General features: G+C 29.1%; 1 protein-coding gene across 1 annotated transcript; it reads right to left on the reverse strand.

Moving 5' to 3' along the window:
- Positions 1-3,516: 3,516 nt before the first annotated feature.
- Positions 3,517-12,117, reverse strand: LOC119671010 (sodium-dependent neutral amino acid transporter B(0)AT3-like). The gene is made up of 10 exons (XM_038081489.1): positions 11,976-12,117; positions 11,565-11,872; positions 10,954-11,131; positions 10,695-10,886; positions 8,419-8,653; positions 4,944-5,296; positions 4,656-4,859; positions 4,436-4,593; positions 4,113-4,376; positions 3,517-4,028 (listed from the first exon to the last, which is right to left on the reverse strand). The coding sequence occupies exons 1-10, from the start codon at positions 12,063-12,065 to the stop codon at positions 3,830-3,832; spliced, it is 2,181 nt and encodes a 726-aa protein (XP_037937417.1). The 5' UTR covers positions 12,066-12,117; the 3' UTR covers positions 3,517-3,829.
- Between the last annotated feature and the right edge of the window lie 1,260 nt (positions 12,118-13,377).

Below are 13,377 nucleotides of genomic sequence, written 5' to 3' on the forward strand. Positions count from 1 at the left end.
ACTAAAGACGACAAGTTTCTAATAATGGTTAAAGTATTGAAAATGAGTGTACCAATATCTACATGTATATCTATTATCTAAAGATTATCTGAAGTAAAATAACTTTTTATTGCTATTCAGCTTAAAGATTATGAAGCTTAATTATTAGCAAATAATTTTAACTAATTATTAAATAATAGTATTTTTATTTAAAGGATATTGAATATAGACAGAATATATAGATATTGAATATAGATAGACATAGACAGAATATAAAGAAGTAATATATATAATAATATATACATTTGAAGATTATCTGAAGTAAAATAACTTTTCATTGCTATTCAGCTTAAAGATTATGTTAATGAATTATTTTAATGTGTATAAAATATATAGCAAATAATTTTAACTAATTATTAAATAATAATAGTATTTTTATTTAAAGGATATTGAATATGTACAGAATATAGAAAGAGCAGACCTAGATTACGTGCCAATAATATATAAAGAAAAAAACCATAACAAAAGAGTAACTCTAGAGAGCATCCACATACTAAAAAACATAGTCAGTACCATGAATAGGAAAGAGGATAGTAACAATATCAGCAACAGTTACCTGCTACTACTGCAATCTTGATTATATAATCTTTATTGTTTATATATTGCATAGTATTTAATTTATTTCTTACTATTTAGAACTAAATTTGTAAACAGATTCCAGTATAAAAAGTTACTTTATATGTTCCTAACAGCAGTTGCAAGAATACTCCGATCTGAGGAAGAAGTCCAATAAACTTCAAAACCTCTGCGATATTTATATAGAGGACTGACTACATAAAAATAAAAATTGACTTACAAAATTTTATTTTATTCACATAAGCGTTTTTGAAGAAACAGAAACATTTGAAATACTTAAACATAAAATTTTAATATTAACTACTGGTTGTTCTCTAACGTAATCCAAGACTCAAACTTATTATTATTTTTAATTAGATTCATCACGAACTACATTATCTATGGTTCTGAATCACTAAAATGACCATATTATTTCAGTCTCAAGCTGGTTTGAATTTAAACTCATCTACGTTGTTAATCTACCATGCTCTTAGCTCAAGGCTTTGAACTAGGCAGGGTCAAAAGTACAACTCTTGGTTTGAATTTAAACTCATCTATGTTATTGATCTGCCATGCTCTTAGCTCAAGGCTTTAAACTACGCAGGGTCAAAGTACAACTCTTGGTTTGAATTTAAACCCATCTATGTTATTGATCTGTCATGCTCTTAGCTCAAGGCTTTAAACTATGCAGGGTTAAAGTACAACCCTTGGTTTGAATTTAAACCCATCTACGTTCTTAATCTGTCATGCTCCTAGCTCAAGGTTTTACACTACGCAAGGTTAAAGTACAACCCTTGGCACTTGTAGATTATACATTATAAATGCATAAATAGATCCAAAAAATTTATCATAAGACATAATTGGTAATTGATATTTGGCATTATCCAAATGGCTGTATGGGCAGTTAAAAAACGAATTTAATTAAAAATAAAATTGTGCTGTAATTCATTACTATTTTCACCTTAGTTCGGAGAAACAATTATAGATCAACTACTAAAAGTGACAATTTAAATGATAATATAACTCTTATAATCCTTTATAAATATTTATATTCCATTCAATGACAGATATCAATAGATATTGGTACACGATAAAAAACAAAATTTCGCTATATATGTTAACAGAAACTGAGCATTTCATTAAGTTAACTATCTGATTTAAATAACATTGAAAGGTACAATAGAAAGTATCACACTCGGAAATATTCATAATAGAGAGGTACACTTAGTTAAATACATTAAAATAAGACCAAAAAAACAGAAAACCTTAAATTTTGTATTATGTTAGATTATTAAATAACAGTTCACAAATATTAATATATATGTATATATAATTAAAATCGCCATTAAGCTTATAAAGCAAATTCTTTTTTCTTATTTTCATATAATAACAACATTCGATATGCCATATTCAATTTTTTTCTCAGGTTTCTTGACTAACCACTCGAGTCGGAATGAATTTACTTGAAATAGGATATGTAACTTCCACATTATTTACTAATTGCATTTTTAACTAAATTTTTTTCTGGTTTGCAAAGGAGTTCTATTTGAAAAAAATAAATGATTAAATAAAATTGCAATTAAATATATTTTTTTTTATTAAAATTTTATGCGATTACGTGGGGATTACGTTTGACGTAGGAATTTTTTTTCTTCTGGATTATGCATTGTAGTTTAGGTTGAATTGAAACCTATTATGAATTTTCAGTATATCTTATAAAATTATTTAATTAAATTTTTACAGTCTTTCTTGACCAAATATTCATATTTTACAAAGAATTTTTCGTAGGTAAAACAAAAAATAACACAAAAATTATTTAAATAGAAGAAATACATCTGTAAAATTTTCAATACGATATTTTTGTGCAAATCCATTTAAAAATAATATTATTGTCACAGTTTTTGTGTATACTTATTATAATATATAATAAATAATAACTATTTTCTATATAATAAAATTTGATCAAATAAATAATTTCATATATTATAAATCAGTTTTTCGGTGGCTAAAAATATTTATATATATATATTGTCTGTATATTTTTGTTACCAAATATTATTGTCGTAATTTGTTTATTTACAAAGTTTCTTTATTTAAATAATTACGTATAATATGGCATTATATATTTTTGTATATAAGATCTGACAGTTTATATGCTCGAGTTAACTTCTTATTTTGATACTGGACCACAGAAGCATTCAACAATATTGAGAAAGTAAATATTTGCATTTATTTGACATAGTCCCCGGAGGGTCTTAAAAGACTAAAGCCACCTTCGAATTCAACCAATGTCGAAAAGACCGATTATAAAATGTCTTACAGTGGAAACTAAATTTATTTCTTTGTCGGCCCATAAGAGCTGTAAAGCAATCTTAGAAGTTTTTCAGGAGTCCTATCTAATATTCACAGAAATAACTATACAATATATAGATACCTACTGAAAAGAAAATTTTTACACAAATACTTTGTTAGTGCTTTATCTTAATGGCAATATGAAAAATGAAACTCCTAATCCCAATAATTCAGAAATCCCAATGGCCGTGATGGAAGTATATAGACACTGAACAATTCTTATTAGTTGATCACTTTATTAAGAAATATTCTAGGTATTCAATAATTCTAAATACGAATCCAATTCCTAATATAATTATATTCATATGGTAGTGCTATAAAATCAATGTGGTTGTAAACTCTTGAAAAGATCTAAGGAGCAGGATCTATTATAGTAGGCAAAACGAATCTAGAAACACAATAGCGTGTTTCTGTCACAGATAAAAGTAACTAATACTAGGTAAAACTACTGCATTTGTACGAGTTTTGACTAATAATAATCAACATAACTAATATCTATATGTATTCTTTCAAACATATTTTAAATAATTATATATATAAATTGAGTATGAATTGGAAATAAATTGGATGTATATAAATATTAGAGACTAGAAAATTGTTATCGCTGTTATAGAGAGAAAAATGAGCTTCTTGTCGCTACTTTCCGCTAGAAAATCAGTTTATATCTTTTAATGTAAACAATATAGATTATTTCTGTAAGCCAGTAGAAATCGAAGTAATAAAACTTGAACCGTGTTGTCAGATCTTATCAATATATGTATATGATTATACTAAAAGTCATTGTGAACTTTTCTAACCTAACTACGTATGTTTAAATGTGTGCGTAATTAACTCTTAAATTATAATTCCCATATATTAAAATTGCTTTTGTATTATATTAGGCTTACTCTTCTTCTTCTAAAGACTTTTCAGGTAGTCCATACTTAGGGCAACACATTCCTTCAGTACCATCCATATTAAAACAGAATAGTGAACGTTCTATATCTGTTGGTTCATGCGGTACAATACCATGTACTTCCTTTAATTCAGCTTCAGGGAACCAAGCTGGATCAGTATCTTCAACAACTTTTATGCCACATAACCTACAAATACAGTAATACATTACTTATAAAGAAAATAACAAAAATCATTTAAACATCTGAAAAACCTTCAGGTGTATACTTTACCTGAGTATTGCCACAATTGGTATCCATAAAATAGATGATAGAATCAATATAAATGCAATGACAATACACCAATGAGGCCATTCCATTTTCTCTGTCATGCCCTTTGAAGCAATCCAAGCTGGATAACTGCTGCCTTCGGTTAATAATTGATAAAATGATGCTATTAATATTGTAATCATAGCACATGGTGAAAGATATTTCCAACAGAACATCCAAAATATGCCTGGTCTGGAACCAGTCATCATTTCAATATCATCCGAGAATCTAAAATAATGATATATGTAATTAATTTACTTATAAAACATAATTATTTAAATAAGTACCGTCTAATGCCATAGATATAACTAATTGATAAACACTCAAACAATGCAATAATTAGTAGTGGAAAGTTGCCAGCAAAACTGTCCATCAATTGAAATATGTAACTGCCAGCGCCATTGGCAAAACACATTGACATTATGAAACAGGACAAACAAAGTGCCTGCAATAACAAATTAATTAATATAATTCATTCTATTAAATATATTGAGTAAATGTACTTACACCCACTATCCATTCTTTTGGCAAATTAGGAAATAGTTTCATATCAACTAATGAAGTCACAACGCCTTCTAAGGTGCCAAATTGTGAATCAATGCCAAGAGTGAAAAGCATTAAAAAGAAGAGAACAGCCCATATTTGTGCACCAGGAAATTGATTTATTGCCTCTGTAAATATAATAAATGCTAGACCAGTACCAGAGGCGCTCTATATTTAGAATGCAAGAAAAAATATAAATTTAAAGTTAATTTTTTGCATATGTATATATATTATATAGTATATATGACTTACATTAGCCAATTCCTTCTGCAAGTCGCATACGGGCAACATTGATGTTTTATTTTGTGATATCAAACTTGCACGTTCCTCATTACATCGATCGAATGTTGCTGTAGCTTTAAAACCAATCACTGAGAATACAACTACTCCGGCAAACATGGAAGTACCGCAATTAGTCAGAGACACCAATATAGCATCACGATAACAGTTATTGTTTGCAGGATTGTACGAACTAAACGCTATCAAACCACCAAAAGCTAAGCCTAAGGAGAAGAATATTTGCGTTCCTGCTTCTAGCCAAACTACAGGATCCTGCAATGTTTCCCAACGTGGTGTGAATAAATGTGCTACACCATCAGCGGCACCTATTGGGGCGGAGAACATTTTAAATTAGATTCATTTGTTATAATCATTTATAAGTACAATAACGAAATGTTTTTTTATTTCAGTTTTATATAGATTTACTGAAGAATTTAAATTATTGTGTTAACTATTATCCCCATCAAATGACATAGTTCGTTAATGGATTGATATAGTTATACGTGTGTAGGTCTGTTTTTAACTCCTTTAGCGAAATTTCGGTTTGAAACACCGACGTATTTTTTTTCGGGAGTAGAAGAAATTCACATGGGTCCATGTCAGATGGATACTACGCTCACTTGATAAGGTACAAAATATGGTATTAATATATGTTCTTTATTTTTTTTTATTTGCTATGTCTCTGTCTAGCACTAGAAGGTCACTTCTTCGTTAGTCAACCAAATATAGTAAAAGTAAAAAATAGTATTTATATACTTTTTATATTTTTTTCATTCAATTTTTGTATCTCTGTCTAGGACTAGAAGACCACTTCTTCATTCGCCTAACAAAGATAAAAGTAAAAGTCTTCTTCACTTCAACTAATATATGAACCCAATATACTGCATATATTTTTGATCAACAAGATGAAACGTTGAATAAAATTAGTTCATATAGCTGCCAATCTATCCGGCTATTAGTTTATTTGTGTTTCAATACACAAACCACTTCAATTTAAAAAAAATTCAAAGAATACTGTCCAAAATTCTTCCCACTTTCATCAATGCTGATTGCAATTGCCGATCACTGTCAATTGGTCTCCATTTGGGTGACATACACCGAGAACCCTAACATCGTTACCGGGAACCCTAAAATCGTTACAGTAGTCATTCAAAAATGTAATATAAAGCTTTTGAACTGTTTATTAACATATACATATCTAGCCATGGGAGACATACTAACCGTAGAAACTAAACAATTAAACATATTGGAGCGCTACACAGCTACAAAGCTATCAAGCAGATAGTTAAATATAACTTTATATAATCTTAGATATTGATTAAAATTTTCTTGCGAATTGTTTAAAAAAAAGATTTATTCTGACAGTTGTAAATTATATAGAATCAAAAAAATTTTAATTTAATCGAAGGAAATTTTGAACGGGGATTAAGTAAATCTAGCCAAATATAGTCGACAAATAAATGAAATTAATTGACAAGATTCAAGTACTCACTATACAACGTCACTGCTAAAAGTAACTCATAATTTTAGATATGGATATACATTAGATTGATAAAAAAAAAATCTAAACAGTATAGTTTTATAGTACAACTATCTATGTCGTGAATATTAACGTTCTGAAGAAGTCAAAGCTAATTTTCTTCTTGGTTCATTATCAAAATCGATTGCAATACACGATAAGGAGTTATTTATTATGCCTTTTTTTTCATAATAAAAACTATTAAACTGCAAATAAATGACGCCCTTAGTCAAAATATTTATCAAAGTAAATATCAGCTTACATGTGTACATAAACTTAATAATACTAACGATTGTCACATAATTAAAAAACGATCAATTGAATCCATTCATAATGAATTCGACATTAACTATTTGACTATTTACCATATGCGTATGTTTTCCGATGATTAATAGTTGTTTTATTGTTCCATCTGTCTTTGGGTACTTAACTATTTCATATTATGGAATTTATTTACTTTTGTTCTTCATACATATTGACTACATTTTGAAGTTACAGTGAGTTAAAGAATTTGTGGTATAGACTTATAAGGTAGTATAGTATAGATGATGAAAGTAATTGTAATAACTTTTTTTTTTCTATTATAAATAACTGAAATATGATAATTTCGAACTAAATTTACTTGTTGAAGAAAGAGTATAAATATTTTAATGAATATATTAAAATGTATCTGGAACTTATGGGTTCTTCGAGCATTTACTATTAAATCAATATAGTAAGTGGAGTATAAGATATTCTCAAACAGTAAACTCAACGGTTTTTGTCACATTTTTGTTTATTAGTATGGATGATTTTTAATCAGCTGTTTGATTTATAAAATAACCTCACACAATACGACTTCAACAAATGACTAAATTGAAATAGCTTAGATGATTTATAACTGGCTTGCTACATTGATAAATTAAAGTCATACACCAATCTTTGAACTGAAATGACTAAATGGAAATACCTACCTCAGACATATCATAAATAATTTAACTTTATAGTGGCAGAGATAATAGGCTATTCATTTATTTTTGCTATAAATATCAATCTACAAAATCTGTAAGAATATATATGCCTTCTAATTCTCCTACATCCGTACTCCGAGTGGGTATCTTTTTGAATCGGTGATCCAAAAGATACCCACTTAAGCCTATTGGCTCGTTGTGCTACCGTATAATGGAAAAATCCAGAGCTTAAAACCACGTGAAATCTTTGGCGAAGTTTAAAATGCTATTAGGTGGAAAGTTTTGAAGTTGATCACGAACCTCAAAGAAGGGGGCCCCTAAAGTAGAGTCACCACCGTGCATAAGCTGAGTAAAAACAAAGCAGATGAGAAGCCTTTTCTTTGTCATCCAGCTGCGACAGATATAATTGAAGGGAAGATTCAATCTTCTAGTGTGTTTGCCTAATCTACAATGAACTGTATATAAATCCACCACAAGACTGATATCGCTAAGTCGAATCTCAATGAAAGAATTTGTTCCGTAATAGTTTGCATGTAGTCCTGTCCTGGTCCACCTCTTCTGGGTAGATCGTCCGCTTCACAATTGTCGAAAATATCCTTATTTAACGTGAACTCAGATTAGAGAAATATTGAACTGCGTCGACATCTCATTTAGAGATGTGTTGCAATCAAAAACTGTCCTAGATGTAAACTCTACTGAACCCATGGACTTAAAAGCACCTTAACTGTCTGATAGTATGATTATTATAAGAACTTAAAAAACTTTTCTATACTCTTTTTTATATAGTAATGCTTTCTTAATATTGAGTCTAAATTGTTCTCAATAGTTATGAAGTTAGACATAAATAATATCACTATTTGTTTTAATTTGGCAGAACACACTGTGCATTACGAGTAATTTTTCACACCCACTGTAATTAATTCTAAAGGAATTTATTGAACTGAAATCAATTAAAACTTTTAAATAAAAAAATTTTTACCTTTAAGTGTAATGCCTCGAAAGAAGAAAATAATCAGCACTACATACGGAAATATGGCTGTCATGTACACAATCTTTCCTGATGATGTGATGCCTTGAACCATGCATATGTAGACAAGAAACCATGACACTAACAATCCAATGCCCATGTGGTAGTTAAAACCTTCCGGTTCATTTACGCTTTCCGAACATTGTAGGGTTGTGCGATACCAATAAAATTGCGTAGGTGATGAAGCCTGTGAAGGGAAATTAAAGTGTATGAATATTTGGATTTCGACATGTAATGCTATGATGTGAACGATTGTGTGATGGCAATTAAGGTTTATCATTAATGCAAATTGTTAGTGTGATTGATGGAGTATATCAAGCATATCATTTCCATTAAGTATGTATAGAGTGTCTATAAAATGTGATTTTTATCAAGTAATCGAAGCGTAATTCATATACGCAACTATTTTCGCAGCTGTTGTCGGCAGTTGGTATTCGAATTACATTCTCTGTTTTTATTAAATTTTAATTCTCACAAATAAACAATAAAAAAAATTCACTTGAAACGTGTCCATGCGGTTAGAAACAGTAAAATCCATGCGGCCATTGGCGAAAAGGCCTTGTAACTTTGTAAAATGGATTCATAATTGGCACCAGTTGTGCATTGTCAGATTTAACGGATTCCGTGTTCGTTGTGTGATAGTGTTTTTGTTAACAAAGGGATTAAAATCGAAGTCAAAAGATTAAATTGAATGAATAATCACAAGAATTTCTTTTTTGACAATCATTTTATTTGAACGGTACTGTAAAGAATTTCAAAATAATTGGAGAAAGCTGAAAACGTTGAAAAAACAAAGTATGGAAAACGCATTTACAAAGTATCAATAGTCCTAAAAACCAATAGATCACGCTTTAATAGCTTCATTATTTCGACACTAAACAATAATAGACTTCAATTTCTCAATACATATCCTTATAACCCTAAACTCATAAGTGTTGCTCAGCGTAAGTTTATCAGTTTATCAGAACTGCCAAGAAATCTGTTTTTTCGTGGTAGCAGAACTCAATTTCAATTTAAGGACTAGTGGCTTACAATTCTTCTGAAACAAGTTCTGAAACAATCTATGAATGAAATATTACTAACTTATCAAATCTTGTTTAAGTTTATCCTTTTTCTCTTAACTACAATAACTTCACATTAAAATTTACTACCAAGTAAGAATTTCAAGAAAGTGTTTTCATGAGTATCTGGACATAGATACTACTTGATTCTTGATTTTAATGTGAGGTTGACATATTAACGAAAAAATAGCAAACTAAAGAAAATTTAATAAATTAATAATATTTTATTCACAAATAGTTTTAGGACTTCTGCAGAAAATTGGTCAGTAGATATATAATGATATGACCTATATACCTTGTGATCAAAAAAGAACGAGAATATAACGTGAGATTAGTTTTTGATTGGCGTTAAACTTTGACAGAATGTGTATAATAGTGTTACCAGCGTGAAAATAAAAAAAAATTACCGATTGGATAAGCGCGGGAATTCAAAAAATTAAAATTCTTGTTCTTTTTTGATCACAATATATATATGTTATACATATATATGTTAATACACGGTTATGTTATGCAGAGTATAGAGATAGACAAAACAGACCACCTCTTTCTCCATATATCAAAGTTTTTTAAATATAGATGTTTATATATTTATAATTGGGTCTTATTCTATAGACTTATTCGTCGGTTTATCAAAGAAACAGTGATTTTTTAGAAGTTCCCAGATTCATTTGGGAGCACTGTAAGCAGTTTTCTTTATGAAATATTAATCTTTTTTAGATTAATGAAAAAAAAAATTGAGTTAGATATCATACTATATTAACGAAAGATGCATTTAATAATTGAAAATTATAGAACGTATTAAGACCTATGTCTAGAAATTCACTTGTTATGAGCTTTCAGAAAATTTTAATAATTTGAAAAAATGTGTTTGATTAAACAGTCATCATGTGTTAATAAATCAGCCTATCAATAAATATAGTTCTTCGATTCTCCCGCAAAAGGAATCTTCACCCACTTAAGACCCTCGCATTGTAAAGTTCTACAATTTATTCCCAAACGATTGTAGCCTCCGAAAATTTGAATTTGATTTGATTTCTTTGGTTTTTTTCTTTGTTTCTTTAATTTTTTTGCAAGTTTTTCTAATCAAAATTTATTTATTTAAGTGTTCTTTACTGTTTCTATAATGTTTACAAATTATTGTTCAGACAGTTTCTTTCATATGCTTACCACACATTCTGGCTCATGATCATAAGTATAATTGGAGTATAGACGTGTGGGACAATCGGCCCAAGGTAAAGGTGATTCAAAGCTATGCAATAAATAGATGAGACACCAAGCAATTATAGTGTTATAATACAAAGCTACTATATAGCTAACCACAGCCGAGGAGATGCCTATGCCACCCAAGTAAGGTGAAACCTATATACAAATAAAGTTTTAAATTAATTTCAATAATATAAATGATAATAAGTTAAAAATAGCTTACTTGACTCCAAACGCCTATAGCGCCTTTTCGCAGACGTTGTCCAATCGCCAATTCTAAATAAAATATTGGTATACCCTGTATGCAAAGCATAATAAAGTAAGGTACCAAGAAGGCACCACCGCCATTTTTTTGTGCCAAGTAAGGGAAACGCCATACATTACCTAATCCAACAGCGTAACTACAAGTGACAAGTGGTTAAAATATATTAAAAATATTAAAAATAATGGACTTAAATAATTTTATTAACATATAAAGGAAATTTTAATTTTAATATAACAATTAATTGCAGTTAAAGGCGTCACTTTAAGCCGCTTATTTTTTATTTAAAAAAAAAATCTTCTATGCCTCTATACTTTCTATACTACACGACACATCATGATGTTGCTTTTTTGATTCACTTCCTGTCACTGAGCACACTTCCTGTCAAGTGCACGCACAAGCACTTTGCCAATTAAACTGTTCCTCATCTTCAACATCAGCAAAAATTGAATTTTTTTTTCTACTTTCACTCTCACGACTTCTTTTTCCCACTTTCACGTCTATTTTTTTCATTCTTGAATTAACATTTTCGTTTTTTTTTTCTTTATGTTTCGCTGTTAAGCACCACTTACCCAATTGTTGCCAATAAAAACATTATTTTGCTATCCCAACTTTCGCGTTCCTCTCCCTCCTTCTCAGCCACAATGTCCTCATCCTCCACTGTAGCCTTGACGGCGGCAACCAACTCGGCCTTCGCTTTACTTGTGCTCGCCTCAGACCCAAACGTTTCGGCTTCAATTTCGGAGGACTCATCGAAAGTGTCTGAAATAAAAGCCTGATTTGTTGCGCCGTAAATGGGCTGATGATGATGTTGATGATGATGATGGCCATGATGACTACTGCTGCTATGCTCTTTTGGTACCAGACGACCACGCAATTCCTATTGTTTTCGAATTATTCAAGAAAATAATTTATTTAAAGTTTTGTCCTTTCTTGGATTACGACTTCGTACGGATTTAATTTATGGATTTTTAGTGCCTTACCCGTAATTCCAATTGATCGATGCTCTTTTGACTCTTTAAGACGATATCACGGGAGCTCTGACGGCGTAAAAGCTGTGCTGTATTCGCCATTTTGTTTTATTTATTTTTTTTGTTTTTTAATTATTTATATGGAAATATTGTTAATTTTTAGAGGAAGGAATTTTGTTTAAATTTTGTTTTAATTGTGTTTTCTAAAATATATTTTTTTTTTTACTCTCTAAAACAATTACTATTACTTCCGTGTTTTACGAGTTTTGTTAAAAGGTGCAATTACGTGTAACACTTTTTGTTATATTTTGTGCAACATTTTATTTCATTTGCAACTTTATTTTAAATAATTAATATATATGTATTTTTATTTTATTGGTTTGTTCTAAAGTTTTTTTATTTTAGTTAATTGTGCAGTTTTTAGTATAAGTGCTTCTTCGGCCATTTTCTCTACAAATATAATTGTGCTTAATTTGAGTAATAAATATTACTTCATCATACAAAAAATATCAGGCAGTCTAGGTAAAACATATATATAATATAAAAAATTTGTGGTAAAATTTAAAATACTTCATTAAGTAGTTAATCTATTTTAAAAAAAGCCAATATGCAATAAAAAAATTTTGAAAAATCTAACACTTATACATTATAATGTGCACTTTTAAAATTTAATTAAATTTTATTTAATTTAAAAGAAATAATCAAAACAAAAACATCTTAAAAATATTATCTTAGGAATGACATAAAATAATTACTTTCAAGAAGCGTCACTATCTCCCCAGCTTTCCAAGTAAATTTGATCAATTTAATGATATTTATGATAAATTCATCACAAGCTTTTTCAGGACTATAGCCTAAAATAATAGAAATACATATAGGAACTTGTAATACCATGTTCCCACTCATCTCATTTAGACAGTTTTACTCATTGAGGACGCTAATGTGGAAATTTTATATAAATGAGCTCATTATATATAAATCAAATGATTTAAGGCGAAATATGTCAAATCTAAACCTTAAAAATAAATTTCCCACTAGGCAAATTAACAATTAATTAAAATATATAAACAAACAAGCTATTGCATATGCATAAATCAGCTTATATCGATGGAAACGATGAAATCTTAATTTATTAACATAAGTAGTTTTAGCAGTGGAAGTGGAAACGTGACATAAGGTTTAGCAATAAGCTGCAATAATTAATGAATGGAAATACCATTATTATAATACGAAAATAAACATGGATTTAAATATCATACACAAGTTGTGAAAAATTTGAAACACTTCAAATAAAAACTGTATAAAAATATTCATCAGATAATATTAATAATAACAATAAGAAAAATATTATGCCGAAAGGATTGAGACTTTCTCAGCTAACTAATATCATATATGTGGCTTATAGAAAGATGAA

Source organism: Teleopsis dalmanni, chromosome 1 (assembly GCF_002237135.1).
Source record: "Teleopsis dalmanni isolate 2A chromosome 1, ASM223713v2, whole genome shotgun sequence".
NCBI lineage: Eukaryota > Metazoa > Arthropoda > Insecta > Diptera > Diopsidae > Teleopsis > Teleopsis dalmanni.

What these genes read in the sequence shown, in the direction of transcription:
- LOC119671010 (XM_038081489.1), bottom strand. Translation starts at nt 12,065, where the DNA reads ATGGCGAATACAGCACAGCTTTTACGCCGTCAGAGCTCCCGTGATATC. An exon ending in TCGAGGCATTACACTTAAAG is followed by an intron (nt 5,297 to 8,418) that starts GTAAAAATTTTT and finishes CCGCCCCAATAG; the next exon opens with GTGCCGCTGATGGTGTAGCA. An exon ending in TATATCTATGGCATTAGACG is followed by an intron (nt 4,377 to 4,435) that starts GTACTTATTTAA and finishes TCATTATTTTAG; the next exon opens with ATTCTCGGATGATATTGAAA.